This window comes from Chiloscyllium plagiosum, chromosome 15, assembly GCF_004010195.1.
Source record: "Chiloscyllium plagiosum isolate BGI_BamShark_2017 chromosome 15, ASM401019v2, whole genome shotgun sequence".
Taxonomy (NCBI): domain Eukaryota; kingdom Metazoa; phylum Chordata; class Chondrichthyes; order Orectolobiformes; family Hemiscylliidae; genus Chiloscyllium; species Chiloscyllium plagiosum.
In genome coordinates, this window is record NC_057724.1 from 61,022,870 (window position 1) to 61,042,225 (window position 19,356).

General features: G+C 42.0%; 1 protein-coding gene and 1 long non-coding RNA gene across 4 annotated transcripts in view; one reads left to right on the forward strand and one right to left on the reverse strand.

The window, feature by feature from the left end:
• The window catches only part of LOC122557377, a 30,532-nt gene extending 28,922 nt beyond the window's left edge, over window positions 1–1,610 (reverse strand). Inside the window, exon 1 of the long non-coding RNA XR_006313814.1 lies at window positions 1,155–1,610. This is a non-coding gene — a long non-coding RNA (uncharacterized LOC122557377). The remainder of the gene's footprint in view (window positions 1–1,154) is intronic.
• Window positions 1–19,356, forward strand: part of LOC122557376 (tumor necrosis factor ligand superfamily member 13B-like) — a 62,627-nt gene that overhangs the window by 37,947 nt on the left and 5,324 nt on the right. For 2 of the 3 annotated variants that reach the window (XM_043705020.1, XM_043705021.1), the window contains one exon: window positions 2,447–2,898. The exons of the other annotated variant lie outside the window; for it this stretch is intronic. In XM_043705020.1, the coding sequence (XP_043560955.1) occupies window positions 2,447–2,562 (116 nt within the window). In that variant the 3' untranslated portion in view covers window positions 2,563–2,898. Of the gene's footprint in view, window positions 1–2,446; window positions 2,899–19,356 lie in introns of those variants that run through there. 3 annotated transcript variants of the gene reach the window in all.

Sequence of the window (19,356 nt, forward strand, 5' to 3'; positions counted from 1 at the left end):
AGGATATATTTCCTTCCCCTCCCCTATCAGCATTCCGTAAAGACCACTCCCTCTGTGACTCCCTCGTCAGATCCACAGCCCCTACCAACCCAACCTCCACTCCCGGCACCTTCCCCTGCAACCGCAGGAGTTGCAAGACTTGCGCCCACACCTCCCCCCTGACCTCCCTCCAAGGCCCCAAAGGAAATTTCCATATCCGCCACAGATTCACCTGTACCTCCACACATATCATCTATTGCATCCTTTGCACCCGATGTGGCCTCCTCTATATTGGGGAGGCAGGCCACCTACTTGCGGAGTGTTTCAGAGAACACCTCTGGGACACCCGGACCAATCAACCCAACCACCCTGTGGCTCAACATTTCAATTCCCCCTCCCACTCCACCAAGGATATGTAGGTCTTTGGACTCCTCCATCGCCAGACCACAACAACACGATGGTTGGAGGAAGAGCGCCTCATCTTCTGCCTAGGAACCCTCCAACCACAAGGCAGGAACGCGGGTTTCACCAGTTTCCTCATTTCCCCTCCCCCCACCTTGTCTCAGTCAAATCCATTGAATTCAGCACCACCTTCCTAACCTGCAATCTTCTTCCTGACCTCTCCGCCTCCACCCCAGTCTGACCTATCACCCTCACCTTGACCTCTTTCCACCTATCACATTTCCAACGCCCCTCCCCCAAGTCCCTCCTCCCTACCTTTTATCTTAGCCTGCTGGACAAACTTTCCTCATTCCTGAAGAAGGGCTTATGCCCGAAACGTCGATTCTCCTGCTCCCTGGATGCTGCTTGACCTGCTGCGCTTTTCCAGCAACACATTTTCAGCTCTGATCTCCAGCATCTGCTGACCTCACTTTCTCCTATGTCTATCATCCCTCAATTTAAAGCTGTGTCCCCTTGTGCTAGTCATAAGTGGTACTGGCTTCTGCACACTGGATGGAAATTCTGAAGGTGTTCCCACATTTTCAATGTTGATCTTTTACTTGACAGCTGATAGAAGGGACAATCCAGCAAACAAATTGTTTAATAAGTACTTACATCTTCCAATCATGACATTATCATAACTTGCTTTATTAGGCACATGATATATACCTGTAACAGTTCATGCTGCAGCATTTCACAATGGACTGGAAAGAAAGCAAAACCATTTTACTTACCTTTTAAACTCTCCTGCCTTCAGTCTCTGGTTCTTTCCTCCATCTTGGAAATGGTGAGGACTGCAGATGCTGGAAAATTAGAGTTGATAAAGTGTGGAGCTGTTGGTAGCTTCAGAGGAGCAGGGCAGTCAACATTTCAGGCAGAAACCTTCATCAGGTCCTGTTTGACCTGCCGTGCCTTTTCTCATTCCTCCATGCAGCTAGCATAAATCCAACAGCTGATAAAGTTTGGTGATCTCCATCAAAATGAAACATCTGAAAGGAATCCGGCTCTCAATGAGCTCACAATGCTGCCAATTGTCTTCTTAACAGCAAGGTTTATCTTCTAGGATCTGAAAGTAACCAAGGGCAGGAATGGGGGTGGGACATCGAGTTGCCTTGCTCTGCAGCCACGTTTTTTCCAATCTTGCCTCATTGGGTCTCAATTGAGATCATGAAAATCCAGTACCTTGTTCACATTACATGTGATTTATTTTATGTACTTGATGAATGCACTTTGCCAATGTATTTATGACAACTTAGCTAAGATTAAACTATGAGAATAGTCCATCCTAAAGACCATGTTAAACCTGGAGATGCAGGAATCTGCACAGAAAACAAAAAATGCTGGAGATCACAGTGGGTCAGACAGCAACCATGGAGAGACAGCACACTAACATTTCAAGTCTACTCTTCATTAGAGCTGACGTGAAGTGTGGAGGGGGCAGCATTAATGCAATAGTATGGGGTTGGAGTGATAGGGGAGAAGGCTGCTGATAGTGCAGATTAAGCGATCAGAATGTGAGAATGGTAGAACAATGGTGTGTCCAACTGCTGAACTGGAAATAACAGACAGTCACACTGGAGTGCAGGGAAGGGAGAAAGGATATGGTGACAGAGAATACAACAAATAAAGCTAAAAGAAAGGGAAGAAATAGGAGGAAGTTCACAATCTGAAGGTGACTTCATATTACATCCAGCAAGTTGTAAAGTTCCTTATCTGAAAATGAGATGTTGTTCCTCCAGTTTGCGCTGTGATTCACTGGATAATTACTGCATAAAATGACCAGCAACTGAAGGTTGGGATCATGCTTGCATACAGACCAGAGATCTTCTACAAAACAGCCATCCAGCCTGTGTTTGGTTTCTGCAATGTAGAGTAGGCCACGTTGGATGCAGCGAATGCAATAAATCTTTTCACGTACAGTTTTCAACATTTACACCAATGATCGTTTTCACCATTTTCAATCATCTTGCTATGAACTAACTGGATTCAGTTTTGTTCTGTTGCTAACTATGTCTTTCTGGTTTAGGAATTGTGAATCTTGACCAAGGGGATGAGCTAGAACTTCTGTTACCATCCCGACCCAATGCCAACATCTCCATGGAGAAAGATTCAACATTTTTTGGTGCCATTCAATTATTATGAAGCAATATTTGAGAGTGCAATGACTGTCCAAGTATGGGATAATTTGCTTGTATGTTTCCACTGATCTCAAGATTAACCCTATAATCAAAAGACATTAGCCTCATTAATCAAGCAGTTGGATTTATCTGCTATCATCACAGGTTGTAATATATTTGTGGTACTAGGATCTGCCATTGTCCTTCACTCTGTAAGTCATTTCACAATCAATTTAATTGCATATGCTTTGGACGGAATCTAATGCAGTTCAGGCCCTCTTGTTTTATATGCAACAATCTTCTATTTTCACTGTCTGAAAAATACATAGTTACTTGCTTTCATAAACCTAGCTTCCCAATGCCACCATTTTTTTTTTGCATGTGATTTCTTGTGGGGCCTTTGTAAAGTCAAGGCAAAATTGCTCTAATGAACAACAAATCAAGTACATCATGAACAAAGCAGGTGATCATCCTGGGATTTCTCCAATTTGTCAAATGGCTGTGAGGCCCCAGAGAGTTAATGGGATCTTTGAGGAGATACAGAGTGTTCCTTAGGTTAAACATTTCAGTGGCTCTCTTTTACAGCGCTCTGAGAAAACTTAGTGTACATTTTGCTTGGGTAAAATGGTGCTTTGGTAAAATGGGAAAATTTGTAAATATTTTAGGCATGGCAAGAGTGAGGATCCAGAAAAAAGTGCATTATGTGAACCACAAAACAGTCTGTCATACACAATATGACAATACATTTTGATACAATTTACATCAATAACATTACTCAGCTGTGCATCCAATATCGAGTACAGGATGAACAGAATTACCAACTAAGGATAGGGTAGACAAAAGTCATTGCTAAACTCTTTTTCCGGGCCACTGACTTTTTGCCTGTCCAGTTGTCTGTACCAGATTTGTCACATTGAATCTGAGTATGAACTTCTCATCAAATTTCTGAACCATCACCAAGGCTAATATAAAATCAAATACTGCTACTGCCGGAGATCTGAAATAAAACCTGAACATTCTGGAGAAATTCATCAGATCTGGCAGCATCTTTGGAAGGAAAAATAGAGTTAATGTTTTGAGTTCAATGTTTCTTCTTCAGACCCCAGACAACCCACTTCCATCTTCATAACATTTCAAAAATCTGCTATTGCCTCATCTTATCTACTACTGAAACCTTCATCTATGACACTGTTACTCTTCATTCTATTTATACCAATAATTTTATGGCTGACCTCTCATTTCGCACCTTTAATTAACATTGAGCTCATCCAAAAGTCTGTTGTTCATGACCTTACACCATGTTCAATTCATCACATCTCTGCTTGAAAACCAATATTGACTCCTAGTTAATGTCTCAAATTTAAACTTTCCACCTTGTTTTCAAATTCCTTCATGTTCCTTCCTATGTATTTAATCTCCTCCAAACCCTACCAGTCTCCACAATATCTACGTTCTTCCAATTGTGCCACTAATGCGCTCATAATTGTAGTCAGTCCATCGTTGTTGATCATCCTCTACGATCTGCAAATTTGCACTAGGTATTGTTCTATCTCTCTCTCTCCTCTTTAAGATGGTCTACTATATGCATATAAATAGTAAAAGGGTAGTAAGAGCAGGAGTGGAACCAATTAGGGACTAACCATGGGATTTATGGATGGAGGTGGGAGGTAACACTGAAGTATTAAGTGAATATTTGATACCTATTTTTAGCAAAGATGAAGATTCACCCAGCTGATAGTGAATGAGGAGGTAGCTCAGATCATGAAGGTTTTAAATTTGATAAAGAAGTGATATTGGATAGGCTGTTTGTACCTGAAGTTGATAAGGTTTAAAGACCGGTAACATTGCATCCAAGGAAACTGCTGGAAGGAAAAGTGAAAGTTAACCCTAAACCTAACTCTAACTTTAACCATAATCTTCAGAATTGTAAGCAAGGGGAGGAGTCATGCAATAAAAGGGACAGCAGCAACATAGGATACAAAATGTTAGTAAACAAACAGCAGTGAGAATAGTTTTTTTGGAGTGGAGGAAAATTTATTGTGGAGTTCTATAGGTATCAGTGTTAGATCTTGGCTCTTTCTGATGTATACTTATGCCAGACCTTAGTGTACTAGCACTATGATAAAATGTGCAGATGACAACAATCTGTAAGCATTATGAACTGGGAATATAGCATAGAATTTCAAAGGGATGTGGACAGGTTGGTGGAATAGGCAGACAAGTTGCAGATAAAATTCAATGCAGAGAAACGTGAAGTAATTCATTTTTGTAAGAAGATAGCAAACAAACAGCATAAAAGGGGGTACAGGATCAGGGGTACCTTAATGTATGTGCACATAGATCATTGAAAATGGTAAAGCAAGTTGAAAGAGTAGTTGATGAAGCACTTGGGAACCTGGGCTTTATCAATAGGGCTATAGAGTACAAATACAAGGTAGTTATGTTAAGCAGTGGGTTGACATCAGCTGGAATATTGACTCTAGTCCAGGTACCATGCTTCTGAAAGGATGTGAAGGCATTAGAGAGAATGCAGGAAAGAACATGAGGATGGTTGTAGAGATGATGTTACATAGAAAAGATGGCAAAGTAGAGATTGCTTATCTTGGAAAAGAGCAGTTAAGAGGAGATTCAACAGAGGTATTCAAAATCATGTAGGGTCTGGATAAAATCAGTAGAGAGAAATTGTTCCCACTGACCGAAGAATTGAAAACCACAGGGCAGAGACATGAGGTAATTACCAAAGAAGCATTGGTGATATGAGGAAATATTTTCCATGCAGCTAATGGTTAGGATCTTATTTTCCAAAGGAATTTGGAAAATTATCCAAACGGAAAAACATAATTTGGCTACAGGGAAAAGGCAGGGGAATGACTCGAGGTGAATTGCACACACTTGACAGGGTGAATGGTTTTCTTCTGTGTTGGAACCATTCTTCAATTATACCTACTGCTTTAACAAAGCTTTTAAGCAACTGTCCTAATTGCTCCTATGTGGCTCAGTATCAAACCTCATTTTGTGATACTTCTGTGAAGATTGTGCATTTTACAACATTCAGGTGTTAAATAAATGCAAACATTAGTCATTCTTGTAGCTGGTAAATAAATTATTTTTCTGCTTTTTTATGAAACCTTTTCAACATGAGTTTTGTATCTTTATTATACAATGGATATAAATTCATGACATTGCAAAATGTTTTCAATATAGCCAATTCTTTACCCTCTGTGTCATTTTGTAATCAGATACAGTGAATCTATATTGCTACTCTATACATCATCAGGTCAAAGGGACTATTGTTTTGCAAAGAAACATGAAACATGATTGTCAGTATAGTTTGGTCAATAATAGAAAGTGTATTAAACCACAGAGTCACAGAATCATGCTGGTGCAGATGGAAGCCATTTGGTTCATCATATCTGCAGTGTCTCTTTGAGCATTTTAATTTTGTGACAATCTTTTATCTGTTCCCTTTAACCCTGCATATTGTTCCTACTTAAATAGTAGGGCGGCATGGTGGCTCAGTGGTTAGCACTGCTGCCTCACAGCGCCAGGGACCCTGGTCCGATTCCAGCCTCGGGCGGCTGTCTGTGTGGAGTTTGCACATTCTCCCCGTGTCTGCGTGGGTTTCCTCCGGGTGCTCCGGTTTCCTCCCACAGTCCAAAGATGTGCAGGTCAGGTGAACTGGCCATGGTAAATCGTCCATAGTATTAGGTGCATTAGTCAGCGGGAAATGGGTTTGGGTGGATTACTCTTCGCAGGGTAGGTGTGGACATGTTGGGCTGAAGGGCCTGTTCCCACACTAGGGAATCTAATCTAATCATAATCATTCAATGTCCTCTTGAATACCTCAACTGAACCTGCCTCCACACCCCTTATTCAGACCCTAACTTCTCACTGGGTGAGAAAGGTCTTTTCTCACCATGATTCTGCTTCTTCTGCAAAACACCAACACTGTGCTTTCTGTTTCCCATATATGAGTGGGAACAGTTCTTCCAACACATTCTGTCCAAACCCGTTATGATTTTGAAAACTTTTACCAAATCTCCTTTTAGTCTTCACCTCTTAAATGAAACCAGTCTCAACATCTCCACACTTGCCTCATAACTGAAGAGTCTCATCCCTGGAACAAACCATTCTCATACACCTCTCCCCGCATTCTATCCAATGCATTTGCATTTTTCCTATAGTGTGGTACCCAAAACTGTACACAATTACCCAGCTGAGGTCTAACAAGTGCCTTATAAAAGTTCAAAATCACCATTGCTCTTGTACTTTATGCCGTATTAATAACACTGTATGCTTTATTAATTAGCTTTAATAACCTACATACATACAAACGGGTCTCTCTACTCCTGCACACCTTTATTTTATATTTTGTTTTATTTTGGCTTTCTCTCTATGTTCTTTGTTCCAAAGTGCATCACATCCATATTGAATGTTATCTGTCACCTACCCAATCACGTCACTGACTTATCAATGCTCTTCCAAAGTTCTATACTGTCCTACTCACAGATTACAATTCTCCCAAGTTTTGTGTCATCTGCAAACTTTGAAATTATCCGTTGCATGTCAAGGTCTTGATATATAGCAGGAAACGCAGTGGTCCCAATAACAACCTCTGAGGAATTCCACTACAAACTTTCTTCCAACATGAAAACTACCCATTAACCCTTACTTTCTGTTACATACCTCAGCTAATTTCATATCTCCATTGCTACTCCCCTTTTATACCGTGACCTATAACTTTCCCCATAAATCTGTTATGTGACACAGTATGGAACAGCTTCTGGAAGTCCATGTACATCACATCAACAACCTTCTCCTCATCATTCCAATACATCACCTCTTCAATAAACCTCAGCAAGTTAGGCATGATTTTCCCTTTTCAAATCTACGCTGACTCTTCCATTTTTCCATTAACTGAATCCCATTTTTTTTTCTAGAAGCTTCCCCGCTATTAAATTTAAACTGACTATTCTGTAATTGTCGGGGTGACCTTTACAACTTTTTTGAACAAGAGCCTAATGTTTACAAATTCTCAATCCATTGGAACCAACCACAAATGCAGATAAGATTGAAAAATAATTGCAAGTGTCCCCGCTCACTGTCTTCAACACTCCTGAATTCACCTCTCTGATGCTGGTACTGAAAGCTCACCCAGCATCTCCTCCTTATAAATTATAAATGCTTCTGCTGGCTGAGTTCGCTCTCTGTCATGATGGCCCGCTCAGCATCTTCCTCATAAATAAAGATAGATGCAAAGTATTAATTTAACATTTCAGCCATGGGTTTTGGCCCCGAAATGGCCCAACTTCTCCTTGTACCACCATTTTACGAATGATGTGCTTGCAGAAGATTTTGAGATTTTTTTTTACATTGGCTGACAGTCTTTTTTCATAATGCCTCTTTGTTTCCTTTCTCACCTCCCTTCTGAACCTTCTGTATTCAGCTTAGTTCTCAAAGGTATTACTACACGATACCTGACATAACCATGCTCTTTCTTCTTTAATTTCTATGTCCTTTTATAATCCAGGGAGTTCTAGAAGTCTTTATCTTACCTTTTGCTTTTGAAGGATTATACCTTGACTGTCCCCAAACCATCTCCTCTTTGAAGGTAGTCCATTGGTCAAGTACTGTTTTTACTGGTTTCAATCTATTCAGCCCAGTTCTGTTCTTGCTCCACTGAGGTTTGCTCTCCACCAGTTGATTTTTCTGACTCCAGATTGATGGATGTCAGTTTCTACTATCATCCGAAACCTTATCCTACAATGCTCTTGGACCCTAAATGCTCCTCTACTCTCATTTGATTTACCACCTCATTCCCAATTACCAAGTTTAGTTGTGCCTTCTTTCTTGTTGAACTGGACACATGCTCCTATATACAAAACTTTCTTGAAGACAATTTAGGAATACTTGCCCCTTATGCTACCACTATCTAAGTCTGATATATAGATAATTAAAGTCCCTCATAAATACTCTATGATATTTAAATCTTCCTGTAATTTGTTTGCAGATTTGATCATTGACATTCTTCCCACCAGCTGGTGGTCTATATATTCTACTGAACAATGTAATTGAAGTGGTCATGGTCTTTAACTTTAGCCAAATTGATCTGTCTTTGAACACACTGAAACATCCTTTTTCATAGCACTGCAATGCTCTCTGTAAATAAAAATGCCACACCTTCACCTTTAATTCTTCCTTAACTGTTCTGAACACATTGCAATCAGGAAAAGTTTACAGCCAGATCTGCCTAAGTTAGTTTAAACCCTCCCCAATAGCAATACCAAAACAATCCAAAAGGAAATCAATTCTGGCTCTGTTCAGATGCAATCTGTCAGCTTGTACAGGTACCATCTCCCCCAAATGCAACCCCCGGGACCAAGAACCTAAAGCCCACCCTTCGGTAATGTCTTTCCAGCCACACATCTAGAAAGTACAACTTTAGAGGTGTTAGTTACTAATTTAACTAGCATTCTAAATTGTGATTGCAGGATGTCATTAGTACCTGTATGGACCACAACCTCGAGTTGTGCACCCTACCTCAGTTGGATTTCCTGAATTGATCTATAGCATCCTTAACCCTAGCACCAAGGAGGCAAAAAGCTATCCTGGAGTCACACTGATGGCCACAGGAATGCCTGTTTGTTGCCCAAATTAAATAATTCCCTTCCAGTACTGTTCTTCCGTTGTTGTTTCCCCCTTCCTATAAGGCTTGGTTACAGTGGGGCCATGGGGCTGGGCACTTGCTGCAGTCCTTCAAAGATCCATCACCCTCACCAATGTACAGAATGGGAAACTGGTCAGTGAACAGGACTTCTAGGGACTCTGAACTACCAGTCTGCTTCTCTCGGACTGTCTGGCAGTTGCCCATTCTCAATCTTACTGCTCCCCGTAAACTGCCCCTCTGGAGCTCAAGTTTGTGCAGCCTGTGACACTTTTTGCACATGGCTAGGTCACGAAAGGTCGCCAGGACTCCTTGCATGCTGCAAGACAGGCATTCCGCTTGGCTGAGCTGCCCTGAAATACCAGAGCTTTTACTTTTCACATTGTAACCTTTAATTACTTTAACTTACTTGAACCTTACTCTTGCACAAGTAACTAAAACTGGGGAATATTAGGAAGGAAAAGTTCTTCACTTTACTCACCAACTAACTCTCACCGATGAATCCTAGTTTTACTAGACTAAAATTAGACAGGTTAAAAGTTAATTGAAATATAATCATTAAAAGCAGTTGCTCAACCAACAATCAACTCACAACTTTTCTGTGATGTCACTCTTCAACATCTTCCTCTTCTCCTTGCATTGTTTTATGTGGTGTCCACTCCTCTTTACTGGGGAGCAGGAACATTCTGCTTTCAGTTCACATACATTCTTTAACATGGTAGATGACTCATGGTAGAACCATATATAAACTCGAGCACAACTATCAATATATAGTCAGGAAGTGCTGCTTCTTCAAAAATCAGTCTTACTGCGGTGCATTGAATGCCAAGGATAGACTACAGTACTGATGGAAAAGGTAAATAATGCATACAAGTTATCAAACTATTATGCACTTCAACAGTGCAGTATGCTGTTATACAATGCCAGAGGTAAAACCGATGTATTCATCTACAATTCCATTCCATTCATCAACATATCATATCAGTCGGACAGCATGAAATAAGATGCAACCATACAACATTTAGGCCCAATCCATAAGAAGGGAAATAAAGCACCAGCGTCTCATACACAATCCTGAACATTCTGAGGCATGGACAAAGACCTGAGAACAGATGAAAAGAGGAAAAAAGAGAAACAAAAGGAATACATTCTGCAAAGATTTATATCATTTCTAAAACTGTGCCATTGAAAAATGTGGTATTCTTATTAAGGGACTTGATTTGGATTCACATTTAGAAAATAACAATTGACTTTAATCACAGTAGAATATCATTTCAGACAAAAAGTATCACTTAGATGTAGTCATCATAAACTTTCCAATAAGTGTCTTTGTTGCTAATGTCTTCACCTCAATTGAATAAAAGCTGTCCAGTCACTTTACTATCACTATAGAATATGCTGAGATCATGACTCTCACAATCCAAAACAAAATAGTGGTATATATTTCAATCCTTCCATAGAGTGCAGAAAGAGGCCATTTAGACCATCAAGTCTGCACAAACCTCTAAAGAGCATCCCACCCAGGCCTATGCCCCATTCACATAACCCCACACGCACCACAGCTAATCCAACTAATCTACACATTTTTAGACTGTGGGAGAAAATTGAAGGATCAGGAGGAAACCCACGCAGACACAGGAAGAATGTACAAACTCCACACAGTCACCCAAGACTGGAATTGAACCCAGGTCCCTGATACTGTGAGGTAGCTACTGAGCCACTGTACTGCTCACATTGCTATTGTTATTTAAAACAAATCTGACAAATGGAATTTGTATTTTTTTGAACAATATTAAAGACGTATGTTTATGGAAGATCAAAGGGATTCTCATGGAACATTCTGCTGTGTTGTACTTGACCTGGGAGCTACTTGTACTGAAATTCCTAATTTTGAAAGCCACATAAATCTGTCCTTTCCCTAATAAATTAGAATGCAAATAGAATAACATGATTATTCATTCAATAATACACACTCAAAGATTATCAACCTTTAAAGAAAATTAAAGTGTGAAGTAAAATAGTTATATTGCTTGATCATGAAGAATATCAAAGCGTTAACATCTATTTTATCACAATGTTCAGTGTGCATGAGATCTGCAAGTGACACAGTCCTACGCTGCATTGTGACTCAGAGGAGTGTGATGCAAATGTTCACACTCACATACTGACATAGCCCTCACATGGTTTACTGTCAAAGAAATAAATAGAAAAATCTATTTTTATCCTTTGAGCTTGCATACAGTGTGGCTGCATTCTGTCAGTTTATGTTTTATGTGCTATATTGAAACAGGCAGAAGTGAATCAACATCTAATTTGGCTAAAACTATGTGACCATTCCCACAACTGACCAGAAGTGAAGTTGAGGGGTACAGTGCATTTTGCAAACAATTGTTTTTTATCCCTTGTTGATATGGCAGTGTTATATAGCAAATAGTTATCTCAAACTCTAACTTTCACCCACCCATAGAGACTATCTCTTGCCCCACTTCCACTCGCTAAATCTTAATCGATTCCTACATTGATCCATCCACCCCTTCAGTCTATTTACACACTCTGTCTAACAAACATTCATACTGTTTCTACAGTTCATCTCTCCTGTCAACAAATTCAACCCTCAATTTCTCTATCCTCCCAATTCACTCAATCTGTCAATACATCCACTTGATTGATCCAGCATTCCCTTTATCTATCTACCCTCAATCTGTTCTTCACCTTGATCCATTTGTCTTTCCTGACCACTGTGATGGCAGGACATGGCTGCAGAGTGGAACAGTGTGTCTGAGTTCAATAGGTCTGTGCGAGTGAGCAGCAGCTGGTTCCTATTCTCTGCAAGGTTGATACCAAGTGCAGCATCTCCTTTCAGGGTGAGAGCCATTACCAAATGTGCTCTCACTCACCATCTAATGTCCAGGAACAAGTAAATATTTGGAAAGGCATTAGAAAGTTTTCTGACACTCTTCATCCTGTGGTATTCTATACAGGACAAAAGGTTTCAGAAAATGAATCTTTAATATTTATGCTGCAATATGTAAAAATGCCAAAGTTGCAGAGTTTGAGAGCAGTTCTTGCAACTTGTTATTTTTAGGACTTTCTGACCTTTAAAAATGCTACTCTAAAGATCTCCTCCTGATTCCCTGGTTAGTAAATGAATAGCATGTGTGGCACTACAACACACATGCCAAGCAAATGACAGCCTCAGATTCAGGCATCTGTTTAGTGAGCTGATCTTAATTCTGATGACAGAGCTTAGCACTCTAAGGTTAGAGAGGGAAAATGCAGATAGGATTCCTGATCTGGTAATCTTTAAGTGTCCTTTGCTGGACAAAGCTCAGTTAAGCTCAGTTATTTTCCTACCATGATAAAGCAACTCACCAACTTTACTTATGCTTAGACTTAAATGACAACTGAAGAGTTCCTAGAGAGAGCCAAGCACCCATTGAAAAACAACTGGTTTCCTTCAGGAGAAGAAAGGTAAAAATTTAAGAAACAAGATAAAACACGAGGTAGGGAATTCTTCAGAGATAGTCCCATTTTGTCACTCTTACTTCACCAGAAACTGAAAACTGCATTTATATTCATAATGTTTCCCAACCGTTGTTAATATAAATTGCAGAATTTTCAGAAAGGTCATCCCAGCCAATTGGTAGGTCCATTGGCAGCTTAGGAGCCAATGGATTTCCAGTAGAGTTTGCTGCAGCTCTTTAACTGAGGTTGCTGCAGGACTGAAGAGGGGACCTGGGAAGGCTCTCCTACCCTGGGTCTCCCACTTTTAGCTACAGGGAGATTTGAAAAACAGCAGTTTGTTGAGGATATGAGAAAGAAGCTAGCTTCTCCAATTAGGCAGGCAAGGGTGGAAATAACTGAGGAAGTTAACAACAAAAATGTAATCTCTTTGACCTGAAAACAATGTGCCAGAAGAATCCAGAACGTCAGGTGGGCTTAACAGGTGAAGGACACAGCATTTGCAAGTGTCAAGCCTCATATTTTGATTTTCCCAGGGTTCTCTTGCACCGCACTGCTCAGGGCAACACAGCTGACAGCTCTACTTATTTCTATCTTTCCAGGCACTTTACAACCCCATCTGAATAATTAGAACTTGCTCACACTTACCCTCAGCCAATGCTTTCTTGCAACCATAGCCTCATATTCACTCTCCTCAAATACTGTCCTTCCCTCCTTATCCAAACAAGCCATTTTAAACACTCACAACTCCTTACGTTCTTTCCTTAAAAACAGCACACCACCTCTTGAGACTCAGGGCGAGATGAGTGGCAAGGGGTGTTTCTCGTATTGGCACTTTGCCAATCCACGCCCACTAACCTCACTGGAAAAGTTGTCTTGTTGCTGTACATGTCAGCAACAACCTGCTGTGAAAGCTTGAGCTCCTTAGGCAGTAGTGTGCAGACATGTCAAGGGATATTACCTGCCTGGTGACCATGTATTGGAAACCATGGTTGAAAATCACACAGTGCCAGGTTGTAGTCCAACAGGTGTGTTTGGAAGCACTGGCTTTTGGAGCACTGCTCCTTCATCAGGCAACCACCTGACGAAGGAGCAGCGCTCCGAAAGCTAGTGCTTCCAAATAAATCTGTTGGACTACAGCCTGGTCTTGTGTGATTTTTAACTTTGTCCAACACCAACATCTTCAAATCTTGGAAATCATATTCCCTTCCAGTTGATCCATATCCTCTGAACGTGAAGTGGCATGTGGATATGGGGAGAAGGCTGGCAGTTGGAAATGCCATGAGTGAAGTAAAAGACAGGTAGAGTGGCTCACGGGTAGTTAGGAGTAATCACTCAAGCAGTGAAAGCTCACAATGGGAAGTGCTGTGAGCAACAGCCTCTCTCAATTGACCTTGGTTGGACCTTAGATTAATTGAAGAAGCACTTCGCATTGTGCCCAGTTTGATTCTGGCAAGTGGCTGACAGCTTGGGAAATAGGTAAACTGGTTGCTAAATCCAGATTGCTTAGTTAAGATAGTACCAGATTGCCTAATAGATTTTTTTAAATGACCTACCAAACAGCTCCATGTGGTTTTGGTGCCAGCATCCAAACCAGCCTGTGAAACCCGGAGGTAGATGGGAAAGTGGAGGATGCTAACCCAATATCGCTTTTGGGGGATTGAGCATACATCCAAACATCCCTCTGCTGGCCTGTAAATAATCAACATTTACCAATGAATTCCAGATGTTACCATTAGATGGCAGTAGTACAATACTGATGGTGTAAGTTAAGTTTAATTGAAATGGACTTAAATGATGTCAGAACCAGAGACAGCATAACAAAATAGGTATCTGGTGAAACTATTGATTTCCAGAGCAGAGAAAAGTTTGAATACTTGGCAAATTGTACTGTGGTACGAACAAGTGAGTCACAAGTTTCCTGTAACAACATTAACTTATACTTGAATTGAATTTATTGTCCCATGTACCAAGGCTTTGTCTTGCAAGCATTACAGGCAGATCACAGAGTTAAGTAGTATTGATAGTAAATAATAGGTAAACAGTGTCAAAAACAAAAACACAGGTACAGGCGAATGTTAAGAGTTTGTGAGTCCCTTCAGTATTCTAACAACAGTAGGGTGGAAACTGTTTTGAAACTGGCTGGTGTGTGTGTGTGTTCATGCTTCTGTACCTTCTCCCTGTAGGTAGAGGTTGTAGAAAAGCTTTGAAAATGGTGACGGCCTTTCCTTGACAGTGGGTTTGGTAGATGGGAGGTTGACTTTTGTGATTGTCATGGCCGAGTTTACCACTCTTTGTAACCATCTCCAATCTTGAATGGTACAGTTGCCATACCAGGTAGTGACATATCCAGATAGAATGCTCTCGATGGCGCATCTATAAAAATTGGCAAGGGTATTCGCCATCATGCTAAATTTCCTCAGCTGCCTGAAGAAGAAGAGACATTGTCAGTCCTCTGTAACCAGTGCGTCGACATGAAGAGTCCAAGAAAGCTTGTTGTGAATAACCACTCCCAGGAGCTTGACACTCTCCACCTCTGTGCTGTTAATGTGTAGGGGGGCATGAGTAACATCCCACCGAAAGTTAATAATGAGTTTCTTGGTTTTGCTGGCATTGAGAGCTAGGTTGTTCTCAGTGCATCATTTTTCCAGGTCTTCCACCTCCCGTTTGTAGTCTGTTTTGTCGCCATCTGAGATTCGACCGACTATGGTGGTGTCATCAGCATTAGCATAAATGGCATCAGTCTGGTATTTGGTGATGCAGTCATGGGTCTCCAGTGATTACAGTAAGGGGCTGAGTACGCACCCCTGTGGGCTCCAGTGTTGAGTGTTAGTGACGATGAAATATTATCCCCAATCTTAACTGATTGTGGGTCAGGAAACTGAGGATCCAGTTGCAGAGAGTGGGGTTTAGTCCGAGATCACTAAGTTTAGTAATCAGTCTTGAGGGGATAATAGTGTTGAAGGCTGAATTGTAGTCAATAAGTAGGATTCTTATGTAGCTGTTCTTGGTGTCAAGATGTTCTATGGAGGAGTAAAGAGCAAGTGATATGGTATCTGATGTGGAACTGTTGGTCCGATAGGCAAATTGGAGTGGGTGAAGAGTAGTGAGGAGGCTGGAGTTGATTAATGCCATGACCAACCTTTCAAAGAGCACTTCATGACCACCGAAGTTAGGGCCACTGGGCGGTCGTCATTGAGACATATTGCATGAGCCTTCTTAGGCACAGGGATGATGTTGGCCCTCTTGAAACAGGCAGGGACTGTGGCCTGCTGCAGGGAGAGGTTGGAGATGTCCGAGAAGACCTCTGCCAGTTGATCTGTACATGCTCTGAGTGCACGGCCTGGTACTCCATCTGGTCCCATCACTTTCCTACGATTCACATGAAGGAAAACTGATCTGACCTCTGATGCAGCAACTGTTGGGATAGGTTCGTCAGGACTTGTCGGAATAGGTGTTACCTCTTCACTGAAATTCTGCTCAAAGCGAGCACAGAAGATGCTGAGATGATCTGGGTGCGATATGTCATCGTCTGCTATCTTGCACTGTCTCTTTTTAGAACCTGTGATGTCATTCTGCCCTTGCCATAGTCGCCAGGTGTCTATCTGGGGCTCTAGTTTGGATTGGTATTGGTCCTTGGCTGTCTAAATGGCTCTGCGAAGGTCATACTTGGATTCCTTATACCAGTGGGTCTCCTGATCTGAAGGCCTCACACCTGGTTTCTAGCAGATTCTGTATGTCCTGATTCATCCAGGGTTTCCTGTTGGGGAACACCCGGATTGACTTCCTCGGTATGCAGTCCTCCACACACTTGCTGATAAAGTCTGTGACGGTGGTGGCGTAATCGTCCAAGGTACCTGTTTGAACATGACCCAATCAGCTGATTCCAGACAGCACCAGAGTTGATCATCTGCCTCCTCTGACCAGCACCAGAGTTGATCATCTGCCTCCTCTGACCAGCACTGGACCTGTATCCGCTTGGGAGTCTCCTGCTTGAGCTTTTGCCTGTAAGCCGGGAGAAGAAACACGGCATTGTGGTCGGATGTATGTCTACTTCTAGACTTACAGAGATCTTGAAAACAAATATTGAACACAAGTGGAGAAAAGGGATTACAGAGAAATTGTAGGGGCACGGGGAAGCTAAAGACAGGATTGAGAAGTCTTTAAAAGCAGGAATGGAGATGTCAAATACAGTGGCTCAGTGGTTAGCAACATCAGAGACCCAGGTTCGTTTCCAGCCTCGGGTGACTGTCTGTGTGGAGTTTGCACATGGTCTGCTTGGGATGAGGATTTTAAGTTGATTCAAAGGTATGTGATTACTTAGTGGAGACTAATAAGGCAGCAGAGTAATTTCAGGACATTCACCATGGCAGTTTTAATAATTTGTAAAGCGAGAAGACTGATTAGGAAAACCAGTATTACTCTCCATTTAAATTGGATCCCCAATAACTTAAGGCAAAGTTACACTAGCAGAGCAGAACTTCCCAACTTCCCATTTTTTTTTGTGTTCATTGGATGTGGGTATTGATGGCAAGCTCAGAATTCGTTACTCATCTGCAATTGCTCTTGAGGGCAATTAAGGGTCAATCACATTGGTCTGGGCCTGGAGTCACATGTAGGTCAGAGCATTGTTTATTTTCATCCCTGAAGGACATTATGAGTCAGGTGGGTTTTCAACAATAAGTGATGACAGTTTCAAGGTCACCAAAACAGAGATCAGCTTTCAAATCCTGATTTTCAAATTAAATTTAAATTTCACCAGCTGCCATGATTGAATCCATATACTCAACGCCATAGTCTGAGCCTTTAGATCACCAGTTTAGTAACATGACCATCTCCTCTGCTTATCAGTTTCGTCATCCGCCTTCTTCCTCATGAGAATGCACAACCTTTACAATAGTGTTTTCATAAAATTATTCTGATCATATTTTTATGCATTTAATAAAACTAGGGAAGGGTCAATGTAAAGGAGATTGCATTTTGCACCTTTAGGCTAATCTTCATTGCCCAAGGTACCACATATACTTTCCAGGTGACGCAGCATGTCACTCTGCTTCTTTCATTCCAGTCTACTCTAACTGCTGCTCACAGTGTGGTCTCCATTATACTGGCAAGACCAAACGCAGAATAGGTGACCACTTCACAGAGCATGTCCGTCCTGTCCTTTGGAAAGACCTGACCTTCCAGTTGCTTGCCACTTCAATAAATCAGCTTTCACTCACGCTTCCTGGGCCTGCTGCAATGTTCCAACGAAGCACAACCTAAGTGTGATGAACAATACCTCAGGTTCCACATAAGCACTTTACAGCCTCTCGGACTCAACGATGAATTCTACAACTTCACAGCCTGACGTCATGATGACTGTTCTCCATTTTTCTTACATTCTCTCACCTTCATTCCCACATCCTCACCCCCGACCACCACCATGGCCTTGACTTGTTTGTGAAAAAAAACTGAAAGAACTGTGGATGCTGGAAATCAAAAACAAAAACAGAAATTGCTGGAAAAACTGAGCAGGTCTGGCAGCATCATACACAAATCTCTTGTATATTTTCTGCACCCTTGCAACCTATGGTTTAGTATGCCTTGAAACAGAACTTGAAGAAGTAAGATTTGTTTCCTCTACATTCTGGAGACTCCTGGTTTGATTCTAAATGACCAAAGCAAGCAAAGCAGCTCAGGATGTAATGAATGCGTTCAGGCCATGCATTAATGATGATTTTCTGAACTTTCTGATCCTTCTGTGCTCAGCTATGATGAGATGTATGAGATTGCTGGGACTGTTTTCCAATTCAGATTCAATAGCATCCACTCGTAGAGCTGAAAGAATACCTCTTGCTCCCGATGCGGTCTCCTCTACATGGGGGAGACTGGACGCCTCCTAGCATAACGCGTTAGGGAACATCTCCAAGACACCCGCACCAATCAACCCCACCGCCTAGTGGCCCAACATTTCAACTCCCCCTCCCACTCTGCCGAGGACATGCAGCTCCTGGGCCTTCTCCACTGCCGCTCCCTGACCACCCGACGCCTGGAGGAAGAACACCTCATCTTCCACCTTGGAACACTTCAACCCCAGAGCATCAATGTGGGCTTCACCAGTTTCCTCATTTCCTCTTCCCCTACCTCACCCCTCCCCCTCCCACTCTGCCGAGGACATGCAGCTCCCAGGCCTCCTCCACTGCCGCTCCCTCACCACCCGACGCCTGGAGGGAGAACACCTCATCTTCCACCTTGGAACACTTCAACCCCAGAGCATCAATGTGGGCTTCACCAGTTTCCTCATTTCCTCTTCCCCTACCTCACCCAAGTTCCAACCTTCCAGATCAGCACCGTCCCCATGACCTGTCCTACCTGCCTATCTTCCTTTCCACCTATCCACTCCACCCTCCTCTCTGACCTATCATCTTCATCCCCACCCCCATTCACCCATTGTACTCTATGCTACTTTCTCCCCACCCCACCCCCTCTCATTTATCCTTCCACCCTGCAGGCACCCTCTACTCCTCATGAAGGGCTTTTGCCCGAAATGTTGATTTTCCTGCTCTTTGGATGCTGCCTGACCTGCTGCGCTTTTCCAGCACCACTCTAATCTAGACTCTGAAGGAATATCTCTGTCATAGCAGGTCTTGAAAATTTGCTAAAGAGCATTCAAAATGATAATTTGGGAATCCGGCCTGTGTTGGACATTGA